Source organism: Ammospiza nelsoni, chromosome 5, assembly GCF_027579445.1.
Source record: "Ammospiza nelsoni isolate bAmmNel1 chromosome 5, bAmmNel1.pri, whole genome shotgun sequence".
Classification (NCBI taxonomy): Eukaryota; Metazoa; Chordata; class Aves; order Passeriformes; family Passerellidae; genus Ammospiza; species Ammospiza nelsoni.
In genome coordinates, this window is record NC_080637.1 from 29808427 (window position 1) to 29821491 (window position 13065).

Genomic DNA, 13065 nt, shown 5'->3' on the forward strand with positions numbered 1-13065 from the left:
AAAAAACTCAGTTTATAATAACTCCAAAAGCACGTATTGAATATCGTGCTGTGTTCCAGTATCATAGGTCAAAAATACAACTGAATACTAATTATGCTGTTTAATGAGACCATTTTGAAAGTCTATTTCTAACCTTCTTTGTTGGTCTTGCATTTTCTTATTCTATTAGCAGCCCATTTTCTGCTCCCTTCCCTCCCTGTTTGACATTTCAGAATGAATAACAAAGCCATTTTCTAAGTGCATATGCATTTCCTCAAGGAAATCAGGACTTGAGCACACACATCGGTCTTTGCATGCATGCCAACAAAGCATGAATAAAAATAAGCCTGCCTTTGCTTGTCTACATGCCAAAGTCTGATATTCCATGCTTTGAACTCTTGCTCCAAAATGCAAATACATAATTCAAGAGGACTGAGGCAGAATAGTCCTGGGCATAACTTCTGGGTATATGCTTCCTATAGCAAAATACTCAGATTCGAATTATGGTTTTAAACTTCCTCTGCCCCAGGAGAGGTGGTTCCACAGAAAGAGGTCAAGGAAAATCAGGGTGCCTAGTGGCTGGGGGAGTCTGCCTTGGTCAGCAGACAAGTGCTGAGGATTGCTTTCTTTCTGGAGAACCTTTCAGGTAAAGTAAGAACATTAACCATGAGAATTTCAGATATGAAGGTGACATAAGTAGGAAAAAAAAACCTTTGTGTGTCTCAAGAGACTATATGCAAAAGAGAGAGAACTGTCTTTCCAAACTAAAATGTTCTGTGTGTGTACCAAAGTAGAGCTTGTAGAAAAGTCAGTCAGGTTCAGGTATGGACAGTTGAGATGGTAGGTAGGCAAATGTTTTGGGATGAGAGGGCTTGACTATTCCTTAGGTCTGATTACATCTAATATGCCTCATTTATTGGTTTTTTTCTTGCCTAGGTGCTCATAATTCTTTCAAGGAAAATTGTTAGGGTGTCAACCATAGTGTTGCATGTAACTGAGTTAATTTATTAAGAACAAAAATAGAAATTCCAAGGTAAAGGTGGTAGCAATCAAGTAATTTTGTGTCTCATTACATTGAGGAAGTGCAGCCTATCATGTCACAGAAGAATAATGTCTATGAGTCTAAATGTATTATATTATTGCCTATGTGCATATTTGGTTTCCCTTCCTCACAGATACAGACAAGACTGCTGTATAAAAATAAATGCATACAGACTGGTAGTGGGTGACTGCTGGTGTACATTTTTTTCCCTCTGCTGAGTATTGGTCCTGTTTGGAAATGTCATGGGAAATATTCTTCGCTTTATTTTACAACCCTCAGTAGCTGGAGAAAATGAGATATTATTGCTGTAGAAAAAAAATCCTGCCACAATTATTTAGCCATGAGCATGCATTCAGATTTTGATATGCCACTATTATAGCACAGATTTGCTGACAGCTATGGCTACTGGAAGAAGCCTTGCTCACCCTTAAATTACCAGCTAAATTTTCCAGCTTCCACGGAACGAGAAATTCAATCAGTCACTGCTGCCAGCTGTGTAAGGTATTACCAAAGTGATGCTGGAAATGATGCAGAGGTATTTTGCAGGGATAGCTTAGAAATAGATTTTTTTAAGTACTGTGTTTCAAAATTGTGTGAATTAGTCAGGTGTGTCTTCTGGAATTCTTGTAGCATTTATACAGAGGCCTTAATACTTTTGTGATTCACTCTTCACTGACTTCTCAGAAAAGTCATAAAATAGTTGAAAACTTTTACAAAGGAAATTTTATCACACATAAAGCAAAATCTTTCTACAATCTCCAGAATTTGAAAACAATTAATTTATGCATTGATTTTTTTTTTAAATGGAGACATGTTTCTGTATAAAAATTAGACTTCACAGTTTGTGTCTTACAGCTCCTACAGCTTAGAAAAGATTTTCAAAGGTTCTAATGTCTTTGGTGCCTTAGACAATGTTTTCTCAATTAGTTGATTTGAATTTGGCCTACATCATGCAGACCTTGGTACATTTTACTTCTTTCTTACTTTACTTAACTGGTTTTCGTCTTCAGTGGAAAGTACAGAATGAAGAACCAGAGCTATATACTCCAGCTAATTTTGCAACATGCTTATTACTAGATACTAAATTTATTTTCACTAAGGATACAGCTGACTGCTTTCTTTCTTAAATTAAAAGGTTTTTTTTGTGCACTTAATTTTTTTTTAGTCTGTTTTCATTAGCGGGAAAGTGCTGATAAAATACTAGCTGACCATTAGAAGATAGATAAAATAGAATGATGCATCTTCATTACTGTCGTATTCTCTCTGAACTATTTTTTCTTCTTCCTTCCAGGACGGTTCTGTTTACTCTGACCTCTGTAGTTGTGCTTGTCATCACTACTGACTGGATCAGCTGGGACAAGCTGAATCGTGGATTTCTGCCAAGTGATGAGGTCTCAAGAGCCTTCTTGGCTTCTTTCATCTTGGTGTTTGACCTTCTTATTGTCATGCAGGTACACTCTCCTAATGTTCCACTCAGGCTGTTGAGGCTGCCTAGTCATTCCATTTCTTCTAGAGCAAATGGTGTTTAGCTAAGGCTACAAAAAGGTAAATAAATGTTTAGTTTGCAATCACTACAAGTAATGGCATTTTATAACACCATTCTCAGTAATTTTTCAAAAAAGGCCTCTGGCCTTTGATTGCGAAAATATTGCTGATTTCTCTTCTTAGAGTGCTTAGAAGAACTGCATGAGTTTCCAAATTAGAAAGTGTTTTCTGCAAAAATTACATCAGGAAAAGAAACCGCAGCTGGTTGTTTTGTAAATTCAAATCTTCTCTTAGGAAGATGAGATATATGCAGACAAGAAAGAAATGCTTCCAAATTTCAAGCATTTACAATATTAGCTATACACACACTAAAATACTTTAATAGATGAAAATGAGTATTTGCTATTAAGATTCAGCTTTCCACTTCTACGTGAATTTTTTTTTTTACTTGATGACAGGTCCTTGTGGTGTAATGACTTCTGCCTGAAAGCTTAACTGGGGAGATGATTCATTGTAATCTGCCTGATGTCTGCTCCTTTGAATCTACCTGCTAAGAAAGCAGTCTGGGTCACAATTATGTGGCCAAAAACCTTCTTCATGTGATGCTGTCCTCTCCCCTTTGTATCTGCATGTGGTTTGAGCCCTGTGTGAATAATTCACCCAAAGCTCTGTTATAAATTATGTCTTTTGGGCTGAGGTAAGGAAGAGGAGCATGGAAGGCCCATGACTGCTCTTAGTTCTAGACACGTTAGATCTTTGTTCTAGATACTGCTGAACTGAAGGTCAGCAAAGAACATGACAAGAACCAATGGATCCATCCTCTCCAATATATTATTAATTCTGCCAGCAGAGAGCGTTTCTGAGACACTCAGTTCTTTTTTAAAAGCTATCTATTACTTGAGTAATTATCATAGAGGTGACAGTGATGGCACTCAGATTTTATCACTGCTGTACTAGGACTTGCAAGGTGCATAGAGTCCTACAGCTGAGTTTTGTTTTCCAATGTCCACTACTGTTAAGTGCTCACTGTGGTTCATGTTTAGAACTGGGAGGATAAGAAAGGAAATACTGTTTTTCTCATAATACTGCTTTTCTTGTAAGATTTCTGTTGCTTTGCTTTCTCTACCTTTGAATTTTACATTTTGTTTGATGTTTCAAAAAGATTCAAGAGAAAGTATAATAAATTATTGTACTTTATAGAGCTGTAATGAAAGTATGAATGAAAATGTATCAAGCTATACTGAATTTGATATTGCATGCAGGCTAGAAAAACAGAGCTGTCTTCATATAAAATAACTATTAAACCATCCTTTTGGCTTTGAAAAATGAAATCCCAGTATTTTGATCTTGGAGTTGCTGAATATAGAGAAAAATCTTATGTGAAACAGCTTGTCCTGAGTACTCTTTCATATTTTTATAACACAAAGCAAGATGCTCTTTTTAATTGCATTTCTAAGTGATATTTGTATGATGGAGTTATCTGTTTAAGTTATTTATTTGGACTGTGAAAATATGGTGGCATATTTTATTTAAAGTGTAGTTTTAGCATTGCTACTGCAATAATGCTGTGTTGAGAGAGCAAAGTATTAAATCACATGGAATCACAGAATGGGCCAGGTTGGAAGTGACCGGAGTGGGTCACCTGGTCCAACCTCCCTGCTCAAGCAGAGTCATCCTAGAGTACATGGCACAGGTTCTTGAATATCTCCAGTGAGGGAGATTCCACAACCTCTCTGGGCAACCTGTTCCAGAGCATGGTTAACTGCACAGTAAGAATTTCTTCCTCATTTTCAGGTAGAATTCCTTGTGCATCAGTTTCTGCCCATTGCCTCTTGTCCTATTGCTTGGAACCACCAAAAAGAGCCCGGCTCCATCCTTTTGCCACCTTCCCTTCAGATACTGACAGAGATTGATAAGGTCATCTCTCAGATGTGAACTTAGCAATAAGGGCAGGTGACCAGTGAGAGGTTTTCAGATGAGTCGGGGTAGATAGAACTTTGCCTTTAACAAAACTGATGACAGATCCAGCTCCAGCTCCATTTCTGAGGCAGGTTTTACAGGGAGGAGCCATACACTCTGGACTACTTTTGTCAGAGTTATGTGGAGTGTTTCATTCCACTCAGAGTATATTGCTCTTCCTAGCAGATTTTAGACACGCCTGTCAAACAGCATTACAGAAATGGATAAACATTTTGAAGACACACTTGTACTCAGCTAATTGTGCAATGTTTGCCCAGGAATCCTGCTGTTAGGGCTGGCTCTGTTGTAGTGCATCCCTGGTGGCCTGCAGATCTTTAAAGGAGAAAGGACAGGTTCAAGTGGGGTGACTTTGCGAGAAACCTTTCTGTAGCAAGTAATAGAATTTCCTTCCTGCAGTCTCTCACACAGTAAAGACTTCCCCCTCTTCTTGTGTCCTTTCTATATCCTCATCTATCTATAGATTGTGGAAGTGTTCCTTATCAGTACTGATGTAAACCATTCGAAAATAATCCTGAAAATAAAAGAAATAAAAGTGAATTAAAGGAGAGGAAAGAATAGTTTTGACCCAAAGCTTCCCTTTGTACTTATTATGACGTTCAAGTGACATACCTGAGTATATTCCTAAATACCGTTTAACAAAAAAAAGTACAATGTTTCTCATGCCATTATTGGCACCATGGCCCTTCTTTGTAGTGGGTCAGATGTGACTCTTTCTTTCCTATCCTAGATTTCTTTTCTTGAATCTGCCTCTACAGCTGCTACTTATGGATTTATAGCTTCATTGAATTCCCCAGTCCCAAAGTGCTGGTTTTTTTTCCCTGATAGTTACTGCTTTGAATGATATCAAGTCTCTTTCCTTTCAATTTTGAACATAGAGCACTAGCTCTCCTGAGCTCCACTTTCATTCATCAGGCATCTGTTTTCTCTTAATTTTCCTGTCTCATCTCTCTGCGACTGGTAACAAGGGAGTGAGTTATTGTGTGCTAGGAGGGACTAGTTAGTGTGGTCCCAGGAATGGCCACCTCAGGAACAAGCACTTAGAAATGGAGTGTCCTACAGAGTGAAATGTCCTTGCCTTTCTCCTGGCAGGGAAGTAAGGCTCTGAGTAACCAGGGCATGGAGCCTCCTTCACTTTGTTGTTTACTGAGGGTAGGGCAAAAAGAATGGAAATGTATTATGTTTTCAGATCAGAGAATGAAATAATGCTTTGGCAATCCAATGGTTTTATTTTAAAGGAAAAAACTTTAGAGTTTAATGAAAGTGTAGGTAATGCTTACGTAAAAGGGTGATGAAGGGCAAAAAGCATTGATATATGTAATTAAAACTCAGAAGCTTCTGTTGAAATATTTTCAAGATCCAGCAGGATATATAAATTCCTTCTAAAAATCCTTGAAATATTCTTTTGCCCCCCTGCCAGACCCCACTATAAATTAGAGTTTATTTCTTCAAGTCTTTTAGTTACTTTGGGACTAAGAAAATGATAAGCAAAATCATTTTCTGCTGAGAAAAGGTGGGTGTATTTTGTCCCTTATTGCACATTATATACCTTACCATTTTAACGAGCTGTCTGGTTTTTCTTGCAGTGTTACCATTCTGTGCGTGTCTAGTTTGATAACTGGCACCATCATTTTATGCTGGGGATTTTATTAAACAAGACATGTGAAGCACAGTATTTTTAAGTACATTTCATCTTTTATACTGATTGCAGATGGTTAAATCTTGCTCGGATGCATTATATTTATCTCAGGCATTATAAATCCAACTCCAGTGTTTTCTTTAGTTGCTGTAACTTGGTGTATTTGTGATGACCTGAATCCTCTTGTGCCAATTTATACTGGCTGAGGGCTAGCCCTTTTTTTAGCTCTGTCACTTAGTTCCTCATTTGCAGAAGAGGAACAACTGTAGTTCTTTTCTTTCACTATTTATGTGATTGTCTGCTTGAGCCCCCAAGGTGCTCAGTGAAGGAGGCTGACTTGGTACAGCTTCTAGTGTAATCAGGCACCAGTCCCAGCTGGAGCCTCATGGCTCTGAGATGACTACACACAAAATGAATTAGCTAGAAAAGCTTCTCATTTGTCACAGTCATTCCCTTTTACCCTGACAACGGGTACATGCCATACATGTGACACTCAGGCCCTTCTTTGCCAGTGCAGGTGTTTGCCTGAAATAACAAAGCAGTTGTCTGAAAGCAGACCCAGCATTTTCACATACTGCCCCTGGAAACCAACCTATCCAGCCCAAATTCACAGAAAAACATGCACTCATAGGAACAAGAAAATCTGGGAATTATTTGCAAAACTTTCACAGGAATATTTTCATCCTTAACAGCAAGGAGAGCCTTTTCATAGATTCTGCTGTAATCAGTGTGTGATAGGCTTTGTTATTGCTGGGTGCATGTGTAAGAAATGTTGCATTGCTTAAGAGTATATTGGAGTGATTTATGTTGGTATAACAGTAATGGTGACATTCAGATAATTTCAGCTCTCCACAGCAATGCTCTGGAATGTATTATTTGACTGTAGAAATCTGCTCTGTTATTAGCGTTACACAGGTTTTTATGTAAAAATAAAAATTCTGAGATGAGGGAACAAGTTCAGCTGCTTTCTAAGTGATAGAATTGCTTGCAATTTTTAAATGCAAGCAATGAATTAAAAAGAGAAAGATAAACCTCAGTTTGCCATCATTAGACAGAGCACTGCCTTGGCAACAAGTTTCATGCCCATCTGTATCTTACCTTTAGCTACGTGGCATATTGAACATACAAGACTTACAGACAGGTTGTACAGAGCATACAGATCCACCTATCAATAATACTGAGTTCAAGCAAGAATAGGGAGCAAGAACAGCTTGGTTGCTCTTAATCAAACCTTAGAGGGGAAAAGAAACAAGAATATGCTTGAGATTGTTAGTCTAGCTGAGTTATTTCTGCAAAGCTGGTTGAATGGCATTTGTTTATACTTCCTCAAAAAGTTTGAAGCCCATAATATAAAACATTAACAAAAAGACAATTATTTTTATTGCCTTTGACTTCTCTAACATGCTATAAAGCTTCTGCTTTTATTTGTATAACAAAACAGACATATTTAATCACTGAGTGTCTTGAGATACCAAATGCATTAGATATTTTACATCTGTTAGAATCCAGACTTTACTGAGCTCATCAAGAAATAATTTGTTTCCATACGTATAGAGGAGGGGAAGTACTCGCTAGTGCTTTTAGTGATTTGAAATTATAGGTTGTGGTGGTTTCTGATTTTCAACTATCATTTAATTACTCAGCTAGTGTGTTTGGCATCATGTCCCTGTGGGTCATAGGTATTGTGTAAGTTCGGCCTTCAGTCAACCAGGTTTCTAGTTTCCTACAGGTCAGAAGCTAAAAACTTTCCTCCTTCTGGAATCAGACCATGTTTGCTTCTCTGTCATGTAATGATTTTTAGGAAAAGGACATTCCCCAGAATAACACCAGGTTTGACAGATAGATTGGGCACCAGCACTACATAACATAGTGTAATTTCTGTATTTCCCACTGGAGCAGCAAAACAATGAAATCAATATGCCTATAGAGTCTCACAAAGTCTCAGTAGTGTCCTGCAGCTGGCTTTGGACTGCACTATGCCTCGGCTGGTCCCCAAATAATTAACCTCTTCTTTATCTCTTCCTAGTACCCAGGTAGTATTTGCAATATAATTTTTCATTCAGTTCCCTTTGAGCCATGCCTGAGCCAATGGGTGCTGTAGCCATATCAACACGTCATTGCTCTTGTTGAAACGGTACAAACAGAGACAAAGGTGATGCTGCTCAAATTGGGAAAGAGTTGTAGTTTTCACCTCACTTTCCCCAACACTTTTTTGATTGCTGCAGTAGCCAGCAATGCTGAACTTGTCTTGATACCTCTAATGCTGGAATGACACAGCCTCAGGTAGTGTGTGATGGTGCCATGTGCTTTCATCTCCCGCTTCATTAGCAGAGGGGGCAGCCACAGGCATGGAGGGGACCATCCATTAGCAACCAATGCAAGGTGGAGCTGTCAGAGCCTCTGAAATCAGTCACAGCAGGCATGGAATCCATTTCTCCCTGGATGAAAATAGCTGAATTAAAGAGCTGCTTTCAGGACTGGCTCTGGGGAAGGTAGTGTGTGTCCTAAGGCAGCCCAAAGCTGGGAGTGGTTTGAAGCACTTATGAGGGCCATAAGGTAGAAAAAGCCCAGGCCCAGCAGTCTTGGCTGCAGCTTCAAGCCTGGCCACCTCCAGCTCATAGCAGACATTTAAAAGCAGTTCCCTGTCTCTGCATTAAGATCATGGTGGTAGCATGATAATCTTGCTGTGCATGGTAGCACATCAGCAGAGAGAAAGGTTTGAAATTGGCTTAATCCCCTGCAATGGTCTCCCTCCATCCAGCAGCACTGTGTGGTGCACCAGAGACACAGGAGGAGGCGCAGACCAAAGGCAATTGCTCCTGGGGAAGTACTCATGGTTTCAGTGACCCAGCCTTGGCAGGGCTGCTTTTCTGCTGTGGCCAGCCAAATTTGGCCATCACCTTCAAGAAGCTTTTACTCTGTCCTGGTCAACTCTGTTTCCATCTCTTTTTAAACAATGGAAACACTGCACTTCTCAGTGAATTCATGGCTTGCACCCCTGCCAGCATTAATTTAGTGATACAGTAAGTCAGAAGACTGCACTATAGTTGTTCTGGCTGGTAATGGTCATTTTGTCTGTGATTTTATTTCATCTTTCAGGAGAGACATTAAAACTCTTTCTTTCATATAAACCCAGCTTTGATTTCACTCTCCATCAGGTCTCACTGAGCTTTGCTGTGATGTTGTTTCCTGCATCACGTACCACACAAGGAATTAAATGATGGAAATTTGTGGCTAGGTAATCCATTCTATTGCTTGTACATGAAAATGAGAAAACAGTGTACATCCCTGTTTAATGTATCTCACTATGGATTTAAGGATATAATCCTATAATCCTCCTTGGATGGCTCTTTACTTTTAGTTTCGCTCAGGTGGTTTTTGGACTTGACTATATACAATGTGCAGCACGCATTTGGTCTATAATGAAATTTCATTCCACTTCAGAACTCTGTGCCCAAAGTGGAGAAATAGTTCTCGACAACAGCACTGATCCCATGTATAAAATACAATCTGTTAAGGAGTAGGTGGCAGAAAAGACGTGATTAAGTGATCTGCTTTATCAGACAGCTAGAGTTAGAGGAAACCAAGAAGACTGGTTCCCTGTCAGGAATGCACGTGTACATTTTTATGATCTTGATTTGGCCCAGTTTTTGCAGACTGTGTGTTGGAGAAAGCTGCCCAGACTCCCCAGACGGTGCTGGGTGACATTTCTGAAGGCAGCTGCTTGGTGGTGTCCCAGCCACCTGCAAGTGCCACCTCCCAGACAAGAACGGCAGCATGTTCTTCTGGCTCTGTGTTGTGCTTTCATCCTGACCTTAAGTTGAAAAGCAACAGCTACATCCTCTGAATGAATGCTAAATACCCTTGGGGATGTTTCTGGCATCTGGGCCAAACAATTACTGTACTAATCTAAATTACACAAACTCTTACTGTTCCTCAAGGTCAGGCTGCAAAGACTTTCATATCTGGACAATATGTTCTAAATACAAGGGATTAGAGAAAAAAAAGCATCACACAAACAAGCCTAATATCAGAAATGAGCAGATGATAATTTAAGCAAGACAAATACAGTGATGTGTAAAAAATGGTGTTAAAAATGTGACAACACCACTGAAGCTGCAGAATCATGCATTCAGGAATTAGGAGATGTCAGAATTAAGTCACCAGTATAAACTTTTCACCCCTATTTTGTCCATGCATTGTGATACAATCTTTAATTATCTATTCACATTCCATTTTTCCACAGGACCTCTCTCACTTGCTGCACTGGATGAATGGTGTTCACTTCATGAGAAGCTATTCGATATTTTGGTTTACCTTTTCTGTGCAGCCTGTGGCCCCAGGCCTTACTTACTGCACATGATTGGAACCTTGATATGAAGATGAAATCATTCATTTCCTTGCAGACTTTTTTTTGTGACACTCATTGCTGTATTTCCTAAGGGCTTCTCAAGTATTAATATATTTATCTTCACAATAGCCTTCACAACAGGAGTATTATTGTCCATTATTGTCCACATTTTACACTGAAGCACAAAGAAATTAAAGTCAAAGGGCCCCTAATTTGAGATGTCTGAGGACATTATTATGAAAATTCATATTATTACCCATCTCTTATCTGAGCAGTTACCTAATTGAGGGAGGAGGGCCTAGCATATTATTTCATCAGTAACAGACAGAGCCACATATTTACTTGATGTAATCTTATATATAATTATACTGACAGCCCTATTTCTCTTGTAGCATTCAAACTATTTTAAAAGCAGTTTCTTTGCTTGCTTTGAATGATGCTTATAACTGTGTCAAATATCTAGCTCCATAAAAAGCCTGGTTACTTTTTTATGCTGATCTTAAAGGAGTACAATTCAGTCCTATCTGGACAGTGCCATGCACTACAAGACTTTTGTTCTCCCCACAAATATTGTGTCATCTCTTCCAAGTGAAGCTAAATTCAGGTCCAGCTCTTGTTAGTTTCAATACCAGCCATGGGCACTTGTCACTTGTACAAATCTAAGCTTAGGTAGGGTGGGGAGGCAATGCCACAGGGAAAAAATAATAGTTTGGTTCTAGAAATTCACTTGGTGTCTCTTAGATGTCTCATAGCAGAGTAGGTTGAGAGATGTGTCATAGCAGAGCTGGTCAAATGCAGTTTCTCCTAGCAGCAATGACTTCTGTAACAGGAGGCAAATGTTTTCACATCTGCTGCTGTCTCCTGCATTTACACCCCTCTTCCCACACACTTTCCAGCTTGTGCAGCAGATGCAGAGTGCAGCAGAACTACAGGGGTCTCTGTCACTATATATTTTCACCTCACAATCATAAGTTAGATACTCTTTCATGAAAAAAAGTTGTTACTTCTCTGTGTGATCCAGTAACTAAGAGAGGATTGTACCATGCCTACCCAAAGGTACAGATAACCTTAGTCTGACATCTAGGTCTTGAGTCTTCACCACTGAAATATTCAGGCAGATGCCTTAATGCACGACTTCCTGTGTGCATAAATCTGATATCTTTTTACAAAAATATAGTAATCTCAACATCAAAAGCCTGCCATATGAATTCAATATGTCTTATCAGGTACTGGAACTCTTACCTCCCCTGAAGGGATGTTTGCCATGTGAGCAACTGCTAATAGCAGTGTGTGCTTTATCTTCCAATGACACAGTTCATAAGAAAGAAGAGAAGTATACTTTGCTCTGGACTTCACATCTGCTTGTTAACAGCAGAGAGTGGTGATAATTAGAGGCATGGTGGCCAGTCCAAACTCCAGAGCCAGTGTGGTACTGACACTTTCTGATCACATCCCCAAGCATGGCTTTTTCCTCCCTGTCACTTCCAAATCCTCTCTCTGTGTCTCCCTTTTTGTCTCCGTCCTGAGTCCTGTTCTGTTACATATCCCATTATTTATATCCAATTCCAGCCTTAAGTCTTCATGTTTCTTATTTCTAGGCTCCATATTTAGTGAATCCGACTCATCTACCCTGCAGCTGCTGTTCAAACCAGAATCACTCCTCATCTACCTTCCCCTTCCCCCTTTTTCCTTAACCAGCCAGTCCCAACCTCTTGCTCTCATCCCTACCCTCTTGCCCTCATTCAAGTCTCTCCTCTCTTCCCCCCTCCTTTTCTGTAGTCTATTCCAATTTTCCTATCAAACCCTTGTGTCTCTGGTCATTTCCTTTCATAGCATGGCCCAGGCTGTGGCTGCCCATGGAAATGCCAAGCCTTCTGCTCAGCCTTTAGAGAGGGTTGCTGGGGAGGGAGGAGGACAGGGTGTAGCATGGAATAATTTAGGTAGAATGAGACCCTTAAGATCAAGTTATTAATCTAACACAGCCAAGTCCACCACTAAACCTTGTCCCTAAACACCACATCTAAGTGTCTTTTACATACTTCCAGGGATGGGGACTTAATCACTTCCCCAGGCAGCCTGTTCCAGTGCATATAATACAAAGTTTTGCTCTGGCTGTGTACAGCTTGAAAAAGGTCTAAATACCTTTCCTTTGATTCAACATACTGCTGTGTTGTGCTATGTGTAAAATAAAAAGAAAAAGACCAAAATATTAAAATTAATTTTAGAAACTAGTCCCTGCTACACTCAGTCTCAGACCCAGAGCCAAATGCCCTTTTGCATTTGCATCTTCCCTCAGCTCAAGCTGCACTTGACTAGCTCCAGCTGCACACAGAGTACTTAGGATTAGTAATTAGAGGAAAGCTGGCTCTCTGTCTCTTGGCTGCTGTGCAGGGCCAGCTCAGTCCTTGTTTGAGAGCAGCTCAGAGTCCTTCCAGCAGCAGCAAAAAATGGGGATGGAGACAAAGGGGAGATGGAGGCTGCTCTGTCTCCCTTCTATTTGCAGTTTCACTATAGAGCCTGATGCTCTAGGAGCTGAGGGACTCTTTGGCATGCTGAGGGATGCACAGTTTGGAAAGATGCACATTTCTGAAC

At 39.8% G+C, this 13065-nt stretch overlaps 1 protein-coding gene across 4 annotated transcripts in view; it reads left to right on the plus strand.

The window, feature by feature from the left end:
* TMEM117 (transmembrane protein 117) overlaps positions 1 to 13065 on the plus strand; it is a 177670-nt gene that overhangs the window by 139200 nt on the left and 25405 nt on the right. For 2 of the 4 annotated variants that reach the window (XM_059473336.1, XM_059473337.1), the window contains exon 6: positions 2313 to 2472. The exons of 1 other annotated variant lie outside the window; for it this stretch is intronic. In XM_059473336.1, the coding sequence (XP_059329319.1) occupies positions 2313 to 2472 (160 nt within the window). Of the gene's footprint in view, positions 1 to 2312; positions 2473 to 2964; positions 3838 to 13065 lie in introns of those variants that run through there. One more of the 4 variants, XM_059473339.1, reaches the window with a different exon arrangement.